At 42.3% G+C, this 23,717-nt stretch overlaps 1 protein-coding gene and 9 non-coding genes across 10 annotated transcripts; 5 read left to right on the top strand and 5 right to left on the bottom strand.

The window, feature by feature from the left end:
• Positions 1–510: 510 nt before the first annotated feature.
• trnaw-cca (transfer RNA tryptophan (anticodon CCA)) lies at positions 511–582 on the bottom strand. Its single transcript has one exon. It is a non-coding gene; the product is annotated as a tRNA-Trp (tRNA).
• Positions 583–759: 177 nt separating this feature from the next.
• On the top strand, positions 760–831 carry trnag-ucc (transfer RNA glycine (anticodon UCC)). The gene has a single exon. It is a non-coding gene; the product is annotated as a tRNA-Gly (tRNA).
• A 474-nt stretch (positions 832–1,305) lies between these two features.
• trnam-cau (transfer RNA methionine (anticodon CAU)) lies at positions 1,306–1,377 on the top strand. The gene has a single exon. It is a non-coding gene; the product is annotated as a tRNA-Met (tRNA).
• Positions 1,378–1,746: 369 nt separating this feature from the next.
• On the bottom strand, positions 1,747–1,857 carry trnal-caa (transfer RNA leucine (anticodon CAA)). Its single transcript has 2 exons — positions 1,820–1,857; positions 1,747–1,792 (listed from the first exon to the last, which is right to left on the bottom strand). It is a non-coding gene; the product is annotated as a tRNA-Leu (tRNA).
• A 1,163-nt stretch (positions 1,858–3,020) lies between these two features.
• trnap-agg (transfer RNA proline (anticodon AGG)) lies at positions 3,021–3,092 on the bottom strand. Its single transcript has one exon. It is a non-coding gene; the product is annotated as a tRNA-Pro (tRNA).
• A 1,398-nt stretch (positions 3,093–4,490) lies between these two features.
• trnaq-cug (transfer RNA glutamine (anticodon CUG)) lies at positions 4,491–4,562 on the top strand. The gene has a single exon. It is a non-coding gene; the product is annotated as a tRNA-Gln (tRNA).
• A 690-nt stretch (positions 4,563–5,252) lies between these two features.
• On the bottom strand, positions 5,253–5,324 carry trnad-guc (transfer RNA aspartic acid (anticodon GUC)). Its single transcript has one exon. It is a non-coding gene; the product is annotated as a tRNA-Asp (tRNA).
• Positions 5,325–6,622: 1,298 nt separating this feature from the next.
• On the bottom strand, positions 6,623–6,696 carry trnat-agu (transfer RNA threonine (anticodon AGU)). The gene has a single exon. It is a non-coding gene; the product is annotated as a tRNA-Thr (tRNA).
• A 2,172-nt stretch (positions 6,697–8,868) lies between these two features.
• On the top strand, positions 8,869–15,983 carry LOC115053015 (protein NLRC3-like; the record flags this gene model as incomplete). The annotated part of the gene is made up of 6 exons (XM_029517565.1): positions 8,869–9,078; positions 12,474–12,644; positions 12,833–13,053; positions 13,144–14,926; positions 15,481–15,654; positions 15,815–15,983. Coding segments are annotated over exons 1-6 (2,541 nt in total), but the record flags the coding sequence as incomplete, so codon positions are not given.
• Positions 15,984–19,417: 3,434 nt separating this feature from the next.
• Positions 19,418–19,488, top strand: trnag-gcc (transfer RNA glycine (anticodon GCC)). Its single transcript has one exon. It is a non-coding gene; the product is annotated as a tRNA-Gly (tRNA).
• The last annotated feature ends 4,229 nt before the right edge of the window (positions 19,489–23,717 follow it).

A 23,717-nucleotide genomic window follows, 5' to 3' on the forward strand; every position in this document is an offset into this window, starting at 1 on the left:
CCAGATAGGCTTGGAGGTCTACCAGGTCCAACTCTCCAGATGAAACCGCAGAGAAACTGGCAGTACTGATGCTGAGCTGCTTAAAGTGTCTGTCTTGTAAACAGAAAAACCTGCATCCAAACCCCAGACGTGCTTCACTCTCAGTGGAGTTCCTGCTCATCACTTCCTGTATTACAGCTTTTGCTTGCAGTTTCTGGACAAAACAAAGTGGTTGTTGCTGTGTTGAGCAGATGGAAATTTGGTGATTGACCGCTTTTCATAGGAGACAAATTTTGGGAAGAGTCATGATGGTCAGGAACTGATATTAGTGACATAATACCAAGGGCTCGTCTGGGAGTTGAACCCAGGCCCTCTCACACCCGAAGCGAGAATCATACCCCTAGAGCAACAAGCCTTTTACAACAGGATAATTTACGGTTCAATTCCCGGTCAGGGAATCAATGTCAATGTCCAATGTCCTGCTGCACCGCAGAGTATATGAGCGTTTACCAAAAGTCCAAACAGATAATCTGACCCTGACGTGAGCTGAACACGCAACCTTCTGATCTGGAGTCAGACGCGCTACCATTGCGCCACAGAGTCTCTCAGAAGCACACAACTGTAGGAGTTGAAACGCATCAAAACATATTAAATGACCATCACCAGAAATTGAAATGTCTAACATCGATAAAACCGTAGCAGCACAAATAAGAATTTTTACAGCGCAAACAAACGGTACCATTTCGCGTCCATTCGGAGTGGATGCTCACCATTTTGCATGCAATGGTGGTATAGTGGTGAGCATAGCTGCCTTCCAAGCAGTTGACCCGGGTTCGATTCCCGGCCTTTGCAGTTTAACTGTGTGTCTACAATTTAGCTTGAGATCCTGTAGATGTCATGCCAATGGTGCCCAACTGGTCTACAGACCAGGAGGAGGATGAAACCGTTCTATCTATTCAGCTACAGTCGGTCTGTTACAGTAGATACACACTCACATTGTTTGACATATTCTAAGAACAAGTCATGGACAGTGGTTGGCCTGTCCATGACCCTGGTTACTGGCCAGTTATATTCAGTTTACGCCAAGTTGGTGGGTTCAAGCCCCATACTGGCCACATGCAACCTCTCAAAACTTGATTTCTTCTCTCTCTCCTCTCTGTCTGTATGAAACCCCATAGACTTCAACACACTCTGACTTCATTTTCCAACCAGTGGAGCCGCCCCCTGGTGGTTATTAGATAGACTGCAGGTGGAAGAGAGAGAAAGTGGATGTGGTGGTTAAAAATTACACAAAACTCCAGAGGACACTGCGACCTGAACGTAACGAGCAGAGTGGCGCAGCGGAAGCGTGCTGGGCCCATAACCCAGAGGTCGATGGATCGAAACCATCCTCTGCTATTTATACACACTACATGAGATTTTCAGCAGCAGTATGCCTTTCTTTGTTTGTGTACCAACAGCCTGAGCTCTGGTTCTGACTTTGTTTTGATGAACCTCATTATTTACACACAGCACATTCAGGACGATGGTGATTGACCCCGTGACATAAATAAGTTATCATGCACCTGCGGGGTGTACCAGGTAGGAGGTTCACTATCCAAAGTCTGTAGTATTTGAAGATGACATCATTACAACAATAACAATGCCATACTGAAGCTGCACTAGTTGAAGAGGGAAGATCTTCAGTCTTCCACCGTATTCACAGTAGAGATGATTTTGCACCATCATCTTTGGAAGAGTTTGGTTCACATATTTTACAAAAGACTTTGTCAGGAGTGGGATTTGAACCCACGTCTCCATTCAGAGACCAGAATGCCCTTTAGTGTAGGAAGGAGTTAGCCTTGAGTCTGGCGCCTTAGACCACTCGGCCATCCTGACATATGGAAGTAGCGGGTACTCTCTGATGAGGAAACTGGCTGAAACTGCCCAGATGTGTTTGATATAATGAAGCACAGGAAGTGCTTCCTGTGCTTCCTCTCTCCCTCCCTCACTCAAAAGAGTGTTAGACAAGATAAGACTCTGATCTCTCAATTATCCCCTCAGCGTAGTCATCCTACCAATTTACTAACTGAACACAAACATATACGTGATGACAAAACAACAGCCATTGAATGCCACTTAAAAACAAAAATCTCCGAGTGTTTTGCCCCCACCCCCATTTTTTAAACCACACTTCAAAACATCATAATGAAGTTACAGCAAAGCCCTTAACAAATACAGCAGGTCTAGACCAAACTCTTTATGAAATAATTTTGACTATTATTTTGAGAGCAGGAGGAGGGGATATACAATACATTAAGTTGAAGAGTCTGGGGTTCATAACGTCAAATGATAATGATGATATGATAAAGTCAACAGGTGTCTGCAACGATAAAGTCAAATGAATCAGATCCAGAATGAAGGGTTCTTTTTAACCGTCCCAGCTACGTTAGACAGGTATCTGAGGAGCTCAGTCATCTGGGAGAGACTCTGAGTAGAAAAGCTGCTCCTTTCTGATGCAGGCTGGGGGGCTCACAGTGGGCGGAGTCTGCAAACTGACGTGAAAGTGCACATCGTTCTGCAGCTCTCAACAGCAGATGATGCAGTGAGCCCCAGGAACCATCCAAGGAGATGCTGATTCTGTGATGTCACAAAGGTTTGAATGACATCAAAGAGATCAAAGACTCCTCCCACTTTTTTGTCATGACCTCCACAGTAGAGTGCACTCTGTTAATGAAGCTCAAAAGACAATCATGGTCCTGCCAGATACCTTTGTGTTCTGCCGACAGAAGCAACAACAAAACTGGAACTATTTGGACTGAACTGGATTTGAAGCCTTCACTGTCGGTGGTGAACATACAGCATAAATTTAGACACCTATCCAGTGGTAGTTTGGCCGAGCGGTCCATGGCGCTGGATTAAGGCTCCAGTCAATGAAAACTAATCAGCTAATTCGGGCATTTTTTGTCTCCCTGTGAACAAAAGGTCCAATTCTCTCTAGATATCTCACACAGCTCCATAGTGTAACAGTTAGCACCCTAATTGACTGAAAGGCAACAAATGGGCTCGTCCGGGATTTGAACCCGGGACCTCTCGCACCCTAAGCGAGAATCATACCCCTAGACCAACGAGCCGGACTGCAAAGTTCGTGACAAAAAAGTGGGAGGAGTCTTTCATCTCTTTGATGTCATTAGAGCCTTTGTGACATCACAGAATCAGCATCTCCTTTGATGGTTACTGATGGAACATTTGTGGCGTTTTTGTTTTTTTTTTCCTTTTTTTTCATTATTTACACACAGCATATTCATGTGACAGTTAATGTGACAGTTTATTATATGCTAAAGAAACTTTGGTAAGAGTCATGATTGTCAGCCACATATGTTGGGGGTATTTTCAGATCCAAAATACATCCCTGTACATCAGAGTGGTGCTGCTACGGAGTGTTGCATCAGTGGCCACCATCACTTCAAGTAACCCAAATGGGAAAGATCCTTATTGACAGCATTGTTGTGCTTTGCTACATCTGAGCTAAAGATACAAATAAAATAATCTAAACCGGCTTTTATTTTGAAATGATTTTTGGCGATTTTTTCGGAGGATGTTTCGCATCTCTAGCAGCCCTCTAGCTCAGTCGGTAGAGCATGAGACTCTTAATCTCAGGGTCGTGGGTTCAAGCACCACGTTGAGAGATAAGCAGTTTTTTTTTTTTTTTAGACCGAAAGTTACATTTCCAATATTCTGCCTCGTCTTTCAACCACAACCACATGAAATATTGACCTGAGCAACAAGGAAGTGCTGGGAGTTGAATTTTTATTGTATTATTTGAATTTGAACATGTGAATAACATGCACCTAGCGGTAGACGTGGCTAGGTCTAGTGGCTAGGATTCGACGCTCTCGCGGCCCGGGTTCGATTCCTGTTCAGGGAAAATATTTTTAACAGATATTGATAACAGTATCGGGGAAAAATTTCATATCGCTGCATCAGTAGTTTGAAGGTTTGAAGTCTTCTGTGTGACAGGCAGAGATACTGTCCACTATATTAACGAGGAGCAGGAAAGAGAAACATCATGTGGTGTGTGACTTCACTTCCTCTGTGGATAAACAAGGAGAATAAAGTTGTTTCCTAACAGCTTCTATCCAGAGACCTTTAGTGTGTGAGGTGAACAGGACAATTTTTACATATGTTGGATGTTGGCAATTGGTTCCTTTGCATCGGTTGGGAATTGAACCCAGGCCTCCCATTTGGCAGGTGTGTGTTATTTGGTGTGAACATATTTTCGAAGGACTGAGTAGCAATATTTCGACATGTCAAAGGAATTTTGGTCTTTTAAGAATAGACCAAAACAACTTTGTCCTCAAAAAACACACCTTGCTGCAGTAGAGGTGAAATGAAAGTGGTTTCTGTCAGAAGTGGGATTTGAACCCACGCCTCCAGGAGAGACTGGTATTTTGGTCGACTTTTGACCGCCCACACTTTTAAAAGACTAAAATTCCTTTCTCATCTGCATGAACACATGCTCATGCCTGCAGGGTTCCATGGTGTAATGGTTAGCACTCTGAACTCTGAATCCAGCGATCCGAGTTCAAGTCTCGGTGGAACCTGAGTCTGACAATAAAACACTGAGAGTCCTGTCAAAATGTTGCCACTCTGTCCTTCGAAAATGGAAACTACCTCCTTTTGTCCACTCTTCACGTATGAATGCATGCAAATTGTCTGATGAAACCTCCTCTCTGCTTTATCTTCAGCAAGAAAATGTAAAATAAAATTAATTTTAGAAGTGAGCTGAAAGAAAAGGAGCAATTCTGAAAACAAGTTCAGGAAGTTGTGCATTCACCACTCGAGAGTTTTGAAATGAAATGAAAATCTGATTTTATCCCCATTTATATTTATAACTGTAAACTACGATCTCTTAAAGTTAAATGTAAAATCAATCGAAGAGTACATCCAAACTTATACGTTGACGTTAATTTCTGTGTTTATATTCAACAATGTATTTGAAGTTGATATCTTTCTATAATAATCCATCATGGACCGCTGGACACTTTCATATCAGTAAATCCACCGTGTTTTAAAGAAGTTCAGAGTGTTTCAGAGTTTCTGACATGATACAGACAGACAGAGAGAGAAGCGTCCCGACACTCCCTGATCTCACCGCGGGGTGGTCACGTGGTTCATGTCAGCCTACTGAGCTGACCGGAAGAGAGCTACAACGGAGTCCTGTGGGAGTGTGGCCATTTTGTTTTACTTCTATCGCTCTGGTTAATAACATATTATAGAAAAACACACGTGCTCTCCCCGTCGGGGAATCGAACCCCGGTCTTCCGCGTGACAGGCGGAGATACTGTCCACTATACTAACGAGGAGCTGCGAAGAGACTTTTAGTGTGTGATGTAAACATGACAATCACTACACTACAGAGACTGCACTCATTCATTTGAAGCGAACGTGAGAGAGTGACGTGTGAATATGTGTCGCGTGGGAGATCAATTAAAGGCAGGAAATGCCTTTGATCTCCAGTGACGTCACACAGTCTCGTTGAGGAGTTGTGCATCAGTGAAACATTCATTCATACACGAGGACATCACGTATATTGTTGGAATAGAAAATCTTGTTTTTTCTGGGTGTGCTCCTGAGAAAGAGGCTCAAATCCAAACCCAGGAGACAGAGGTTGAGTGAGTCAGTGAGGAAGAAGCTGCTCGTTCTCCTTCAACAGTTTGATCTGAGGAAAAGTCACTTCCTCTTTTCAGGAATCAACTTCTACCATCTGTCCACTAGATGGAGATAACTGAGCATCAACTGAGAACTGAGTTCTTCATCATCTGGAAACAAACAGCATTGTTTTCTTCAGCTGGAGCTCTTTGTTCAAATCTACATTGAGATTCAGAGCCAAATGTTTTTCCTTTCCTGGATTTACTTCATCATTTCAGTCACTCTGGATTCAGCTGACAAATGCAAAATACAACCAACATTTAAGTGATGACGTGTTGAAACAAAACTTTATTGATTCAATCTGGTCAGCAGAATATAACTTGATGAAATCATCATTTCAACATTAAACTGGAAAAAAACTCAGCAGCTGTACATGCAGTGACTAGTTCTCCTGCTCAGGTATCGTCTCTCAGGGCATCATGTGTTGTCTTTTTTGTGTCTTTGTGTCTGATGCTTCACAGCTCACAGGCCAAAGTGCGTGCTGGCCTTCATGGCTCACCTGTACAGATCAGAGAGCTCAGCTTGCTGCAGAGCTGTTATAACGCTCCAAAGCAGGAGGTGGAAATGACTTTTCCTGTTTCAGTGATGGAGCAAAAAGTCACTGTGTGTTTGTTTCTTTTAATATTGATCATTGTAACCTACAGCTGATGAAAACCCAAAAGTAGTTTTTTTTTCTTCAACAAGGAACTGCTGGGATGTAAACAGAGGCTGCTTTAACCAGCTGACAGCATTGGCTGTGAAATCATTCAGCCTGTTATCGGCTGAAGTCCACAGCACTGTCCTCAGCTGTTTTTGTTGGATAGTATCTGGTTTGGTTTCACCTCTTCCACAAAACATCAGGATGTGCCAAAGGGAGACATGAAGACTGTGCAATTAACTGACTGGTCAGAGAATTTTAATGGAACTCCTGCAGATGAAGTTACATGAGTTTTTCCTCAACAACCTTAAACTGAGGCACTGCTGGGATTTGAACCGAGGATCTCCTGTTTACTAGACAGGCGCCTTGACCAACTAAGCCACAGCACCACGCTGAAGTCCAAAGATGTACAGAGGATCTTAAAATATTTCAACATAAGTAACTGATCATCATCACTCTTACCAAATTTTGTCTCCTGTGAAAAGCAGTCAATCACCAAATTTCCTTCTCCCAAACACAGCATGAGCCATAAAATTACTACTGCGCTTGCTTCACTTGTCACGATCCTGCAGTTAACACAACCAGACTGATATACTACAATAATGATTAAGAATCACATGTAGACTACTGTCTGATTCATATTTGGCTCAGAGCACTTTAAACACGCTTGCAAGACAACCAAGTTCATGCCACAGACATTCTAGTCCCACTGATGGAAATCCAAATTGAAGTCGGCCAGGATGCAACGTCTTTGAAAGGAATGCTAAACTTCTGTACAAGTAAAGACGGGCTTCCTCCCCATCGGGGAATGTAACCACAGTCTTCCATGTGACAGAGCGAAGACACTGTGCAGTCGACTTTGACTTCCGTTCCTTTGCAGAAACACAATCGAAAAACAAAGTCGCTTCTGCTCAGTTTTGAGCTAAGGACCTTTTAAATGTGAGGCAACCATGACACCTACTCCACTACAGAAACTGACAATGTAGGAGCTGCACCCTGAGTTATACCTGTTGATCAAGTGTCTTTCAGTTTTTTTAAAGCCTCATCTGAAACCCCATTCAATGCAATCTGACTTCTTTCAAAAACCATGGACCCGCCCCCCTGGTGGGCATCAGATAGACTCCAGGTGGAAGTCTTACTTTTTTTTGTTTAGTGGCTCACTATATGCCAATATAGAAAGAAGTTGGACTTGAGAGTTTGTGAGGTTGGATGCTGCACGCTGACTGGTTGTGTGTCCGGGACGCTTCAAGGACATCTTTTCTGCCATTCTTTGCTCCAAACATTTGGACACAGCTTTGAGGAGTTAGACATGTGGCATTATTGCAGTGAAGCTGACTAATGTGTGTGGTACTGTGGCCGAGCAGTCCAAGGCGCTGGAAATCACATACAGTCCTCCACGCTACCAACTGAGCTACGAAAGGGAGCCACTAAAAACGTGTTTGATTCTCAGCTTATGTGTTATGTGTTATGTTAGAAACTCTGCTGCTTGTAATATAAAACACAGCTGCTCTCCATGTGATACAACAGTGGTCACCTCCTGTCTGTCGGCAGACTCATCACCGTGGATGAGGCCGATGAAAAGGATGACCTTTGAACCAGCAACCTCAGGATTTCAGCTGTTAGCCTCTACAGGCCTCCACACTACCAACTGAGCCACACATGACACCCTGAGAGACGATACCTGAGCAGGAGAACTAGTCACTGCATGTACAGCCGCTTCTTATCTGGAGTTTTTTTCTGTCATCTATAATAAAGTAGAAAAGAGACACAGCTCCACAGTAACAGAGGTGTGCTGCTGTAACGCTGAGTGCTGGATTCATGTTCAGTTTATGGTTTTAGAATCAGTGATGCATTCATGTAGAAACATCAGTTTAATGTTGCTGATTTCATCAGGTTATATTCTGCTGACCAGACTGAATCAATAAAGTTTTATTTCGTGGGGTAGATTGTTTGAAGGAGCCGTCAGCTCCAAAGATTTAACCCCAATTCCGCTGCGTCACAGCTCCGGAACAGCTTCTGCATCCAGCAGCCCTCCGCAGCAGATCAGCAGAGTAACAGATACGTAGAGTCCGAATATTTCCGGATGCCGGAAAACGGCCCATAACAGACTCTCAGAACAGGTCGAGCGGGACGGAAAATAATACGAAGTGTATTTTCAAAAACAAAACACACCTGGACGGGGACAGACCTGAAATCAACAGGTCATCCCGTTGACTCCGTGGACGAGGAGACCAAATGACAGAATAATCCATCATCCGCCACATCCGGTAAAGACACCCATAAAAAGGATGCAGCGTGGAATACCAAAGCAGGAGTAAGTGGAGGGATGATAAATTACTGATTTGACCCAATAAATATCATCTGGTTCTCTTTATATTTATCGGTGAGAGTACGGAGGAGTTCTGGAGACATTCCGCATCCAGTGGAATCCGGTTACACCCATAACAGAGGAAACACACACACACACACACACTCAGATGGGACCACCTGACTTCCAGTAACCGCAGCAGCTGAGAGGAAAAGTGTTCAGAGTTCAGCCTCCATTTTGAAGCAGTCGGAGCAGAAGCAGGGAAACTGAAGGCTGAGGCCGGTGAGTGTTAACATTATTATTATTTCACTGTCAGTTTGTCCCTGTGGACTGTGGAGGGACGAAGACTCACAGTGGACTTCTGTGGATATACATGTAGATATTGTCTTAAGTTTTTCCATGGAAGCTGCAGTTAAAGTTCACCTTCACTCATCAGCTGCATGAAGATCAGTTCGACCATCAGGTAACATAACCAACAGCCTTCATCCTGTTTGTGTCAGTGAATGTTGAACTGATTTAAAGTCAACAAAATGGGAATATTCAAAGATTTAGCTATATTTATCTATAAAATACTGAACTTCACTCCATCTCACTACTACAAATCAAAAAGTGACATATTTAAGGTATTTATATTTACAAATTTTCTTTGAAAACTGACAGTTTGATGCTCATATCTGAGACCATGATGATCATTTTCAACCAGCTACCATCTCAGATATATAAAGAAGAGTAACTAACTGAGATGGGCTGTTGAAGAGTTGAAGAACATGACAAAAAGACAGGAAGATAGACAAAGTGATAAAAGAACACAAACTGCTCAGTTCTGTTTAATGTTCACGATTAAAGGAAACTGTTATATTAATTTAAATGTTGCAGTCAGTGAATGCTTTAATCGTGATGATGAGCCATTAAACTCCTCACAGCTCCCTGTTCAGATTCCAGATAAAGAGGGTTGGTTGTGGATGATGTGGTGACTTCGTAACAAGATCTCTTCAAATGTTTGTGATAAAGACATGAACTTACTGCTGAAAACATCAGCATGATATCAGTTAAACCAGCAGAATATCATCTGACAACTCACTTGAATTGAAGATAGTGAAGTGTCAGCATTCTTTTTTTTTCTAATAAGAATGAATATAATTCTATCTTGAGTAAATGTCACTGTAAACTTTAATAATTATAGTTCTGATAAGGATCTTTATAGAAATAAACAGAAACCTGCATGATCTACATCAGTCAGATTATTATTCTGTGTGATTGCGATAGATCATCAAGTGTAGAGAGCAGCAGGGTCCCCTCTCCTCCTCCAGCAGCATCGCACACAAATGTTGTGAGCAGTAATGTATTTCTAGGCAGCAGATTTAAATCAGACTGGTTCTTTTTTATTTCCCCGACAATCTGTCTCTTAGGACTAACAGTGTTCTCTTCTAAAGTTACTTTCTGCCATTCACCTTGTTTCATTTAGGTCAGAACTTGGGCTTTCAAATAATGTGTTTTCTTTTGTCAGTTTGATCAATCATTGTTTCCTCTTCAGTAAAATTGAGCGAGCTTCTTCAATAATTACATTTTTCCGAAAGAAAAATACTGAGCTAAATGCAAACCAAACAATTGAGGGTGTGTTGGTTATCACCATGTAGTGGACAGATAGTAGAACTTCATCACATCCTGTTTGTTTCTTATCAGGAGAAAGAAAACTGTTTGAGTAATGAAGAAGTGAAGAACGAGCAGCTACATGTTTTCTGAACACACAAAGCTGGAATGTGTGTAAATCAACCTGAAGTGAGTTCAGCAGGAGAGAATCTGTATATTTCTGATCAACAGGATCACTGTGATCACATTGTACTTGTTGATTTAGATCTTTATGTTACTTTTGGCAGCAGTTTGATTATAATCTGAGTTAATTGATGGAGGTTCCTCAGAACTGGTCAGCTGGCTAAGAGGCCTCTGAACTCAGTTTGACTTCAGTTTCCATGGTTCATTTGTCTTCCAATACATTTAGAAACAATAAGAAACAAAGGCAGCACTTTAATATGACCAGTTTGTTCAGCAGAAACAGTTTGATTTCTCCACACTGTGACTGATTTAATGTAAAATGTTCCCACATTGTTTATCACCATCTAGTGGACAGATAGTAGAACTTCATCACATCATGTTGGTTTCCTGTGATGAGGAAGAAAACTGGTTCAGTAACATTGATGTCAAATCCTTCCACATTGAAGTGACTATAATGTTTTTAGGAAAATACATTTCATTGTTTATCACCTCTTGCTAGAAGGACACTGATTTAATACATGTAATATTCAAGGTATATGTCTTCTAAAAACATTGTCTCAGTTCTGTTGCTTTTTTAAGACTGAAACCACAAAAACGTGCAGTTTTTTTAAGCTGAAGACAGTAGATGAAGAGAGATGTCGGTTTAAAGTTGAAGCAAACGACAAAAGATACAAATACGAAACACTTGCCCATGGACATTTATGTTTTGTCTTCTTTCTGCATCATTTTCCTCTTTGACAATTAATAAGGTATATGAATAGTAGACATTAGAATTGAATATTGAAATGATGAAGATTTATTTTTTGCAAGGTTTTTTAGATGGACACAACAAATTAATCTTAAGTGATTTTTTTTTTTTTTTTTTTTTTTTAAATCAACTTTCACGATGAGGGAATAGGGTTCAGGTTAAGTGATTTCCTTGAACTGCTGTGCCGTGTTTCTGTTGAGCAATGACAGCACAAACATGTCTTTATTGGTCTGAAACCTTGAATGAACTTGGCTGAAAGAATTTAACTCTTATGGGCAATATGCAAACATTGCTGAACACCACAATATGGATCACAACCTTACTTTTCACTATTTCAATTCAGAAATAAATATATGAAAGTCCAAAACGGACTCATATTTCAAACACCCCAAAATAGCTGCAGACTTGAACTATGAACAAAAATTACAACCTCTGAACCAAAAAAACAAAACAATAACTACAACCAAAGAATAATGTGGCTGTGTTCATACCATGAAATTTGACTGTATACTGTGGACTGTATAAAAACAGTTTTTTTTTAAACAGCATCACATGATCATTGATGTGAATTCATCTATTACTTAATCGGAGGTGACAGAACCCAACTTTAACCCCTGAATGTACAGTATACTGCATTTTCCACTTTCCACAGTCACGTGAAAGTACATTCCTGATAGCAGCACCAACATTGTCCGAATTAAATACATGAGTGATTACAGTCTGCTAGATCTACTATTATGTTTAGTAGGGCCATACTAGCCCTCATATCTGGGACAGACGTATGATGATAACATTGATTGAACAGCTTATGTTACAGCTTCAGCTGGTGTCTTCACACCATCAATTTCTAAGAATTTCAGAAGAAATGATTGAAACTGATAGGCCATAACGTTAATCGATCATATTGTTGAGTTATCCAGGACACTTTACTGTTTATGTGTTGAGAAACATTAACAATATAATTAAAACTGACAGTGAGGAAAACGCTTACAGGCAGCGGGTCCTCTCCAGTCTGTCCAATGACTGGCCTGCTTAAAATGAAAATAAAGAAATAAAAACGTTGAGCGATGTAGCGGTTTGTAGTTAAAAAATTATAAAGAAATGCAGAAAAGCAATGGAGCTTCCGTGCTCTTGAGTACCGACATGCACACTACCCCTGTAGCTATTGTAGCTATCAAGGTAGTGCCTTGGAGCCACCTGTCAACTTAAACCAATCAGGTGACTCAGTCTGACATAATCAGTGACGTCAGAGGACTGTGTGTGTTTGGATTTGCTTGGTATTTTTGGGTATGTAGCTTTGGAACAAACTGTCCTGTTTCTTCTTTGTCTTCTGTCAGTCAGAAAGTGTTTCCCTCTCAGACCAACTCCGTCCTGAAGATGGACTGTAATGAGAAAGAGGAGGCCAGATCAGAGTCTCCAGGATCAACCGGTCTGTCTCTGAAGTCTGACTGGTCCAAACAGTTTAATCCTCCAGGCTTCAGTAATGAACCTGGACCCTCAGAGACAAAGTAAGAGACTGAGAATAAAAATCTGTTCATAGATTAATATTCATGATCCTGAATCATTAGTGCGGATACAGGAAGACACTGAGATGGATCTTCTGGGCTTTGTCACCGGAAACTACTGATGTTTTTCCCCGGCCATTTTATATCAGTCAGATCATGTCAGTTATAAAGAAATGTTTTCACAGAGACAGGAAGAGAAAAAGACATATCTTTGAAGAGGAGCAGCCGTCTCACTGTGCTCAGTGTCAGGACGTCCTGAAGGATCCAGTCTCTACCAGCTGTGGACACTGGGTCTGCAGACAGTGCTGCACCTCACACTGGGACCAGTCTGCTTCTTCAGGAGACTCCTCCTGTCCCCAGTGTGGACAAAGATCCAGAACCAGACCAGGTCTACAGACCAGCCCTGAACAGAGTGAGACTGAACTTCTGACTGACGTCTTTAGTTTTCCATCAGATCCTCAGACTCTCTGTCTTCAGTCTGACGTTGTCTCTTCTCTGTCAGCAGATCGTGTTCTACAGGAGGTTTTAGATCAACATAAGATCAGTCTGAGGACCAGATGTCAACATGTGACTGAAGGAACAGGAAGTGGAACCCTCCTCAACAGGATCTACACTGAGCTCTACATAATAGAGGGACAGAGTGAAGAGGTGAATACCCAACATGAGGTGAGGCAGCTGGAGACAACTTCTAAGAAGAAGAGCCTCCATGATGCTCCAATCAAATGTCAGCACATCTTTAAAGTCTCACCTGACCAGCAGAGACCCATCAGACTGGTTCTGACCAACGGCGTCGCTGGAGTTGGAAAAACTTTCTCTGTGCAGAAGTTCAGTCTGGACTGGGCAGAGGGCTTGGAGAACCAGGATGTCAGTCTGCTGGTTCTGCTTTCGTTCAGGGAGCTGAACCTGATCAGAGATCAGCAGTACAGTCTTCTCAGGCTGCTTCATGTTTTCCATCCAACATTGCAGAAGATCACAACAGAGCAGCTGTCTGCCTGTAAAGTTCTGTTCATCCTGGACGGCCTGGATGAAAGCAGACTTTCACTGGACTTCACCAACAGGGAGGTCGTGTCTGACGTCACACAGGAGTCATCGGTCCACCTGCTGCTGACAAACCTCATCCAGGGGAATCTGCTTCCCTCGGCTCTGGTCTGGATCACTTCCAGACCTGCAGCAGCCAGTCAGATCCCTCCTTCATGTGTTGACAGGCTATCAGAAATCCGAGGCTTCACTGACGCCCAGCAGGAGGAGTACTTCAGGAAGAGGTCCAGGGATGAAGAGCTGTCCAACAGAATCATCTCACACATCAAGAAGTCCAAGAGCCTTCACATCATGTGTCAAGTCCCAGTTTTCTGCTGGATCATCGCTACAGTTCTGGAGCACATGTTGACTACAGACCAGCAAGGAGAGCTGCCCCAGACCATGACTGACCTGTACTCACACTTCCTGCTGGTCCAGACCAGGAGGAAGAGGATCAAGTACCATGAGGGACATGAGACAAGTCCACAGGAGCTGATGGAGGCTGACAGGGAAGTTCTTCTGAAGCTGGGCAGGCTGGCGTTTGAACATCTGGAGAAAGGGAACATCATGTTCTACCAAGAAGACCTGGAGCAGTGTGGTCTTGATGTCACAGAGGCCTCGGTGTACTCAGGACTCTGTACTGAGATCTTCAAAACAGAGAGTGTGATCTTCCAGAAAACAGTCTACTGCTTTGTTCATCTGAGTGTTCAGGAGTTTCTGGCTGCAGTCTACATATTCCACTGTCACACCAACAGGAACAAGGAGGTCCTGAAGAACTTTCTGGGAAAAAAACGCCAAGTTTCAGCCCTGGAGGACTTCCTGATCACAGTCATGGAGAAATCCCTCAAAAGTAAAAATGGTCACCTGGACCTGTTTGTCCGCTTCCTTCATGGTCTCTCTCTGCAGCCCAACCAGAGACTCTTAGGAGGTCTGCTGGGTCAGACAGAAACCAAACCAGAGACCATCCAGAGAGCCATCAACAACCTGAAGAGGATGAACAGTTATTTTACCTCTCCTGACAGAAGCATCAACATCTTCCACTGTCTGATGGAGCTGAACGATCACTCAGTTTATCAGGAGATCCGGGAGTTCCTGAAGTCGGAGACCAGATCAAAGAAGGAACTCTCCCTGATCCACTGCTCAGGTCTGGCCTACATGCTACAGATGTCAGAGGACGTTCTGGATGAGTTTGATCTGGAGAAGTACAACACATCAGAGGAAGGACAACAGAGACTGATCCCAGCTGTGATGAACTGCAGGAAGGCTCGGTGAGTCCACTCTCATTCTCATCCATCCTTCCGATGTGTTTAAATCCAATCTGATTCAGATGGTGTTTCACTGTCAGCTGTTTGTTTTCAGATGATTCAAATGCTGCCAGAGATAAATATTCACTTAGTTGTGTTTCTAGTGGAAATCCCAAAGACCGATGACATCAGCAGGTATCAGTGACTGATCATCTTCAGCTTCACTGTTCACTGATCTCAAGTCAGTGAAAATTAAATCAGTAGACAGTCAAATGTTTTCAGGTCAACATGGCCTCATGGTCCCTCAGAGGAGACAGACCTGGATCAGGTCCCTGACAGACTGAGGACCTGATGGAAGACCAACTGACCGCATTTTGTCTCTTCATCTGAAAAATTTAATCTCTGATGGTGTGAGAGAGATGAGAACAACAGTTTCATGTCAGAGAGAAAAGATTCAGTGAAAAGAGAAAATCTGAATCCACACAGGAAGTCTTGGCGTCTTTAGTCCTTGAACCCTCCAGACAAATTTGTAGTGTCGTCTTTCACAGTGACATATTGTGTAATGTGTGTCATCACAGACTTGTTGGTTGTGGACTCTTAGAGACTGAGTGTGATGTCGTGGCCTCAGCTCTAAAGTCCAACCCCTCCCATCTGAGAGACCTGGACCTGAGTCAGAACAACATAGAGGATTCAGGACTGAAGCTGGTGTGTGCTGGACTGGAGAGTCCAAACTGTGGACTGGAGACTCTGAGGTCAGTTCACTGACTGGACCTGCTGTAGTTTGAGTGTTGTGTTGTTGTTTGAATGATGTGTGTTGAGACATGATGATGACCCACAATAACACAAAGATCATTGAGGACATTTCTTATTGATTATTAATGATTTGATTGTCATCTTTTATTCTTTACTCAGGTTGGAGCGCTGCGGTTTGTCAGAGATCAGCTGTTCTTCTCTGGTCTCAGCTCTGAAGTCCAACCCCTCCCATCTCAGAGAACTGGACCTGAGTTGGAACCACCTGAAGGTTTCAGACCTGAAGGATCTGTGTGATCTTGTGAAGAGTCCAGACTTCAGACTGAAGACTCTGAGGTCAGTAGAGTTGGACTCAGTTCATGTTCCTTTCAGTAATATTGTTTAAATCCAGTATCAGAGCAAAGACTCAGTGTTTCCTGTGAACCTTCAAACTCCTCAGTGAAGCTGTGAGAGGAGAACAGAAACAGATTTCAGAATTAGACAGAAAGACAGAGAGAAAACAGTCAGCCAATCAGATCAGTCAGAGGACTGTTGTGATCATGTGACCATCAAATGAAGCAGATTCCAGCTGAAGAACTCAGAGATGTTCAGATTCTGGTCCTCGTCCATCAAACTGTCAGATCTGAGCTGAGACTGTTTGTTCTCTGATCAGGTTCATCTGTCACAGCTCTGAGATCAGTCTGACTGAAAGCTGCACATCACTGATCTTCTTTCATCACACTGTCACCATGTGGTCTTTCTGCAGACCAGAATCTGTCTGTCTGTCTGTCTGCCTGTCTGTCTGTCTGTCTGTCTGCCTGTCTGTCTGAGTCCCTCTGTTTAAATGGACCTTCAGTAAATCATCAGTAAAGTGATGAACCTTCATGACTCAGCTCTTTATCTCCACTGTGGACTCAGAGAAATGTGCTGAGTCAGCAGACTTGTGGTCTGTGAGTTTCCAGCTCAGTGTGTTCACTCCAACACGTTAACATGAGCTGAGAGGAAGCAGCTGCTGCACATCTGGACTGAACAGGACTGAAGTCCCTGCAGGTCTTTATGCTGGATCTGCATCACTGACTGACAGCTGATGGACAGAGTCAGGAAACACTGATGGATCTGCTCTCTTCTTCTCTACACAGCTGGAAGTGGAGTTGGTGAAGAGGAAGGTGTCTGCTGATGGAGGATCAGCTGCTTCCTGATGATCCAGATGTTGCAGCAGCAGCTTGTCCAGACTCTGGACCATGTTCCTGGGAGGTGGAGAGGAGAGCTTCATCCAGCAGAGACTGACAGAGGAATCAGAACTGGTCTGAGAACAGAGTCCAGTCCACCATGATCCCAGAGACTCCTCAAGTCCTCCTCTCCTCTCAGCCAGCTCCTCCAAACTCCACCTGGGGTTTAGGTTCAGCTTCTTCTGGACCCTTTGGGCTGCTTTGGGGACATTTCTAGAAGCATTTTTGCTGTAAAATATGAAATATTTTCTTGTAAAAAACATGACTGTCAGTCGTCACAGATGAAACTTTTAAAATGGCCTTTTCTTTCTATCATAAAAATGAGGCATATTTTTTAAAATGTTTATCTACAATAGTTCTTACTTTTATCCACAAATGGCAAAAAATTGTCAATAAATAAAAGGATGCTGGAAGAGCAGAACTCAAGACATGACACTGCAGCTGCGTAGTTTATCTTCAGAAAGGACAATTTTTATTTAGTGTACTAAAGTATTTTTAGAAAACAAACGTAACACCCTGTTTTAATCTGAGTGTTTGTGTGGATGTTGATGGGGCCTGGGTGGGATATTTTCTTGTTTATTTTTATATTTTAATGTGTAAAGCACTTTGTGCAACTTTGTTCTTTGTTTAAGAGGGGCCGTATAAATAAACTCAATGAAGTTTAAAGTAGGGATTGATATGTTTGGTTCAGGGATTGGTTGATGTGATGTAATACAGTCCAATAATGGTCTGGAAGAGAGGGTCCACACTTTCAGGTTTCTTGGCGTCTTCGTCTCCGCCGACAAAGCAATAACCACCCTGAACTGCCATATGCGCTGACTCTCATAAACTCTGTGCACCTTACTTCTATGTTTATATTGTATACTGTATATATTTCTCATATTTTGTCTGGTTTTTGTTTTTGTTTTTTTATTTTATTTTATTTTTTTCCCAAACACTTTCTTTTACGCTGTCGTTTTTGCACTGATACTGGTGATACTCATTGTATATTTCATTGTACTGACGTAATATGACAATAAAGGCATTCTATTCTATTCTTGTAGTGCGGCAGACTGTCAGCTCAGTGTGTGAATGTGCTGCTGCTGAACTGGGACTCATGAGTTCCACTCTGAACCAATGAGTCATGAATCATGAGTCTGACTGTGAACCAGTCTACAGTATGTGCTGTGGGTGAGTGACAGCTCATAGCGGGGAGGGAAAGGGAGTGAAACAGCAAACCAGAGCTGCTGCTTTTCCTCCTTCTTTCTATATGAACATGAGCACCATGATGCACACTGCTGTGTTCTCATATCAAGCTCATGTTCACCTTCTTTCTTTCACAGGGAGAACATGAAAGAAGCTGAAGCTGAACTCAGCCTTCCAACTTTAGTGCTCCGTGTCACAGACTGATCCATTTTCTGACGTTATAGTCCACACCAGGCTGCAGCCTCTCTGTGTGACACTTTGTTCATCATTATTTTCACACTTTAGTTCCTGCTTCTTTTCATTTAGGCTCCATGTAGGCTGTTCATGATGACTTTGTTTGTGTGTGGCTGTTTTCTTCTGAATGTGGGATCTCTGTCTGAATGAAAGTTTCACAATCACTGCCTCAGACTGCATTCAGAAGGAATTGTTGAAGTCATAGAAGCTGAAGAGTTGATGACAGCTAAAGGAAGCTAGAATGCACACTGCTCTCTGACAGAGTCGGCCTCCCTCCACATTTAGGAGGCTTTTTCACTTCTTACAACAGCTGACAAAGGGCTCATCTGGGATTTGAACCCCGGACCTGTCACACCCTGAGCCAGAATCATCCTGATTGTTCCTGGAATGGTTTGGTTAGTCAGAGTGTGTCTGTGTGTGTTCTTGTCTCTCTGAGTGGTTGGAAATGAAAATGGAGATCGGTAGAAGCAGATGACTCTGAGGATGAATGAATGTTTCACTGACAACATCAACAACCGTTTACTCACCCCATAACGAGGCTGTGTGACGTCACTGGAGATCAAAGGCATTTCCTGTCCTTCATCGCTCTCCCACGCTACACCAACTCAAACGTCACACTCGCGTTAGATTCAGCCGGAACGGCGCATGCGCACGAAGAAGCTGACATTTGTCTCGCGAACGAATGAAGTGAAATACAAATCAGCTGTTATTAGACAAATAAGTGGCGTTAAATTGAACTAAAACCAAATCTGTTGGTTTGTTCCTCCTAATACTTATTAAAATGCGTCTTTTCCTTTCGCTCATTTTTGCAATCACAGACTGAGCGAAGCTGCGCACCTGTGTGTGTGTGTGTGTGTGTGTGCTCTCTGCTGGTCTGAGCTCTCAGTTCATTTAAATGCTTTGTTGGATCTGTCTGTCTGTATCATGTCAGAAACTCTGAAACACTCTGAACCTCTTTAAAACACGCTGGATTTACTGATATCAAAGTGTCCAGCGGTCCATGATGGATTATTATAGAAAGATATCAACTTTAATGTAAATACATTGTTGCATATTAATACAGACATTAGAATAATCATCTGTGAAAGGCTGCTGATGCCTGGAGATTCATGACGTCATGGTAAAAGGTGTTAAATATGCATTGGTGGTTCAGTGGTAGAATTCTCGCCTGCCACGCGGGAGGCCCGGGTTCGATTCCCGGCCAATGCAGAGTAACTCTTTACCAACATCCAGATGTCAGAAACACAGTGCTGCTTGGAAAATACCCAGATAGACTCCAACACACTGTGACTTTGTGAAACAACCAGTGGAGCCCCCTGGTGGTCAGTAGAAGTGCAGCCCCTCTGAGCTGGTGGCAGACCAAGGCTTCAGTCTGCACACATCTTCCACATGTGATGGCACACACACTGTGTATTGTGGCAACATCCGTCCCCTCAGAGAGAATCTGCTCTTTAACCCTCCTGTCGTTTTCACCCCCCGCCCCTTACTTTAGTGTTCCTGCTCTGTTTGATACGGTGGCCGATAAGTGCAAAACTAAATTACAAAGTGCCAAACACTTTTACAAGGCGTGAAAATAATTTACATGTTGGGAAACATTTTATTCAACAAAATGACACAAGACAAACACTTTTCCCACGGACAAAACAAATTGACATTTGAGAAAACAAATTTACATGTTGCGAAACCAATTTCCAAACGACAGAATCTTCCGGAAGGGGAATGTACCAAATGCCGGAAGTGATCCAGAAGAAGATTGACTGTGAGCTCAAAAAGTTTGTGTCGGTTTGTGTGGCGGGAAAACTTTGCGGAGTGAAAGTTTATGGCAGCATGGAGTAAATGATGTTTTGGCCGTTTTGTGGAAACAACTTGAGCCAATTTACGCGGTTGTGTTTTCCGTGCGGACGATCTGTAGAATGTTTAACGTTGATGAACGGACCAGACGGAAGGAGCACGCGCACAGGAGACATCTAATAAACAGCCGGAAAATGCTAAACAAGCTAAGTGTAGCATCGCGCTAACTAGCTGAAGCCGCTGTCAGACATGCAGTGAATTAAAGTGCACCGTTTCATTTAGCAGCCAATCGTTGTCTTCACGGAATAGCAACGCGTTTAGTTAGTATGTGTTGCTAGTTATTTTTTTTTATTTTTTTATGATTTTAGGCTTTCAGTTATGCTAAATGCACAATTGTTGCTGATTGTTTTAGCTGCTGCTAACTTTCTGTTTTGATACGGAACTCCGTTCATTCCAGCAGAACAACCATGAACATCATATAAACAATTCATGGAGGACAGAAAGTCAAAGTCAAAAGAACTGTGGGCCGAAAGGAAACAGGTCCAGGTACGTGTGTGGATATATCTGTAAAATATGGAAGTCAATATGTGTGTGTGTGTGAAATGAATGATATCTTTTTGTAATTTTAGCAGATAAACATGGATTGATGGCGCCACATGGAGCTGATTTAAAAGCTCAGAGAGGGAAAACACTCCCATTATATACAGATCCGGAGGTAGCAGCACCTGATCTACTGAAGCATGATGTGAAGTTTACACGGTGCAAACATCAGCCTGCGGACTCTTAAAAGGATGATTCCTCTCCAAACGCCATCAGGTTGGAACTTCGTGGACCTGGACAACTGTTTGGCTATCGGACGATGTGGCAGGTACTCAGACAAAAGTCCAATCTTCGAGTGAAGAGAGATGATGTGATGAATGAGAGAGCACGCAGAAGGTTTCTAAGAAGAAGCTGCTCCTCAATGGGAGCGAACTGTATGTGGCATGCAGATGGTTCTGATAAACTGGCTCTCTCAGGACGCATGGATGGATTTTTTTCACCTAAAGTGCTGTGGCTCCAATGTGGACCGACAAATAACAAGAAGCCAACAGTGATCGCTGAGAATCTCCTCTCATGAGACTGAGGACTGATTGTGGCACGGAGAATGGCATTATGGCTGCCATTCAGTCTCCCCTACGCCTCCATCATGATGACTGCTGCTCTGGGCCGTCCAGCCACATGTATGGCTCATCCACGAATAAGCAGCGTGTTGAATCCTGGTGGGCCATATTTAGAAGGGGAAGGTAAGTGGCCTTCATGAAGTCATTTTATTATGACTGACCTTTCATTTGATTTTTATCTTTATGTTCTATCTCAGATGAACTCCTCTGAACATATATAATAATTGAGGCTGGGACTTGAAGCGTTCATTTCAATTCATTCATTACAAAGCCTTTAATGAATTAGATTTTTTTTAATGGAGTCCCACTTCTACTAATAATATATATTTACTTCCGATTCTGTCCATTTCTATAGGTCTCAGTTCTGGATGGAGTTGTTTGCTGGATACTTCAACGGGAGCCATGAGCATCAGTGCCTTCTGAGATGTTGCTATGGTGATGTTGGATGAGTGTGTGAGACTGTGGAACAGTCACAGGATTCACACTTCCAGAACAGCGTCATGTCCAATGAACTGTACTGCTGACCACACAGGTAATATTGGTGATGGATTGATATTTCCATGTTTGTTTTATTATTATTTTATTGGTTAAATGTAAATAAATAATATAAATGCTATTGATTCTATCTAACACAGATTTGGCTCCACAGACTGGATTTGAGATTGAACCAGCTGATTTGGATGCTGTTCCAGAGGCGAGCCTGTCAATAGCTCCATGTGGGGACTCAAACATGCAGGAGGACTTTGACTTTGTTATGGAGCACAAACAACTACAGAAGCCAGAGAACTGGGAGTCTGCAACAGAACTGTACATGAAGCTGAAAGAAACTGCTCAGCTGTGAGTCAGTGACAAAGGGAATTTTCCCTTCCTGCTTTATCAAGTGCTTGTTCATTGAGGTTTCTGTCCTATTTCTACTTTATTTATTTTTTAAATTAATTAATTTTTTTAATATACATGTCAAGAGCCATGAGATGACTGTGCTGTGATTTGGTATTAGACAAGTAACACAGAATTGAATCAAATATTGCCATGACTGAAAAATATGCAATTTTTCTGTTTTAAAATAGTTTGGAAAAAACTCATAACCAATCTATCACAGATGCAATCAGAAGGAAATATTTGCTTTTTTTTTATTGTTTGTCAACATAACATTTGCATTCCCATTGTTTCATTTCTTCAGATGAACAGGTACCAGAATCATTTGGAAACATAACAAGGAAAAGTGAATGACAAGCTAAGAAATCTGATCTGGAGTGGTGGAACACTGCAGTCTGTCTGAACACCAAGTGTCACAGCTTCATTTGTTCTGAGTTTGAAATCAATTGATAAAAACTATAGCAAAGTAATGAGTCCTATATTTTTGTAAGTATGGAATACAAAACTTCTTGAAATTTGTTTTGTCTAAAACTTAACAGTGAAAATCTTAACTGTGTGGAGAGAACAAAAACTAACAAAAAACAAAACACCTTTTCGGAGTCTGGTCTCGAGGGGTGATCTAGTTACCAATTACAAGTTACAGTTACAAATCCACAGTGTGTGAATCTAGGAGTGCTAATTTCAATGTGTTTGAACATGTATTGGGAACTGGGAATGGAGAGTCATCCAGGAACTCTATTCTTGGCGATGGTTCCAATCCGGACGGGGGAGGTGAAGTCAGCCCAGCTGCAAACATCAAAACATCCTCCAGAGACACAGCAGCCTGACCTTCTGCAAAGAAAAACCTTCAGTTACATCTTGGAAATGTATTTTCTCAACAAATTATAAAAAAAAAAAATTGTGATTTACAAACCTTCACAATAAAAGACACAGTCCGCCCAGTAGCCCAAAGTTTGACTTTCTTTAAGTCTCCTGTTACTTCCTGATGGACTGAGGTCAGGTTTGAAGAGTCTCAAGTTCCAGACCAGTGAGTGGCTTTTCAGAGTGGCACAGGACAGGGGCCAGCAAAGTAGGCTGTTGCTGCAGTGCAGTCAGAAACTGAAGAGCTGAAAGACCATCTTTGAATCTAAAAAGTCACCACAAACATTGTTTCACATTTAAATGACCTAAAGAAACTTCCATGTTTTCTAAAATGACTATCCACCCAAACATATAGAAATGAGTAAAAATGGTTGTGTTGAACATTACTGATTTAAAGAAGAACTCTGTGTCTTGCTTTGCACTTGGCAGGGTAAATGTTTTTGAAAAACAGTTCAAGCAACAAAGCGTATGTCATGTGATATATAAAGTTAATGATCATTAACCATTAGTTTTGTTTACATCTAACCCTGTTCATACCATTTGCATTGTACACCAAGAACTGATGTCCTTCTGGTCCATCAGAAATGGGCCGGTCTTTCAGATGTTTCATCAGTAGAGTTAAAGACTCTCGTCTCGGCCCACCTGTGTCAATTCCTTCTTCCTAAACAGCATCATCTGTGAATTTTACCAGCATGTCACAGGTTTCAGAATATGTTGAACATCTTACAAATGCAAATATCTTTCCCATGT

Source organism: Echeneis naucrates, chromosome 2 (genome assembly GCF_900963305.1).
Source record: "Echeneis naucrates chromosome 2, fEcheNa1.1, whole genome shotgun sequence".
Classification (NCBI taxonomy): domain Eukaryota; kingdom Metazoa; phylum Chordata; class Actinopteri; order Carangiformes; family Echeneidae; genus Echeneis; species Echeneis naucrates.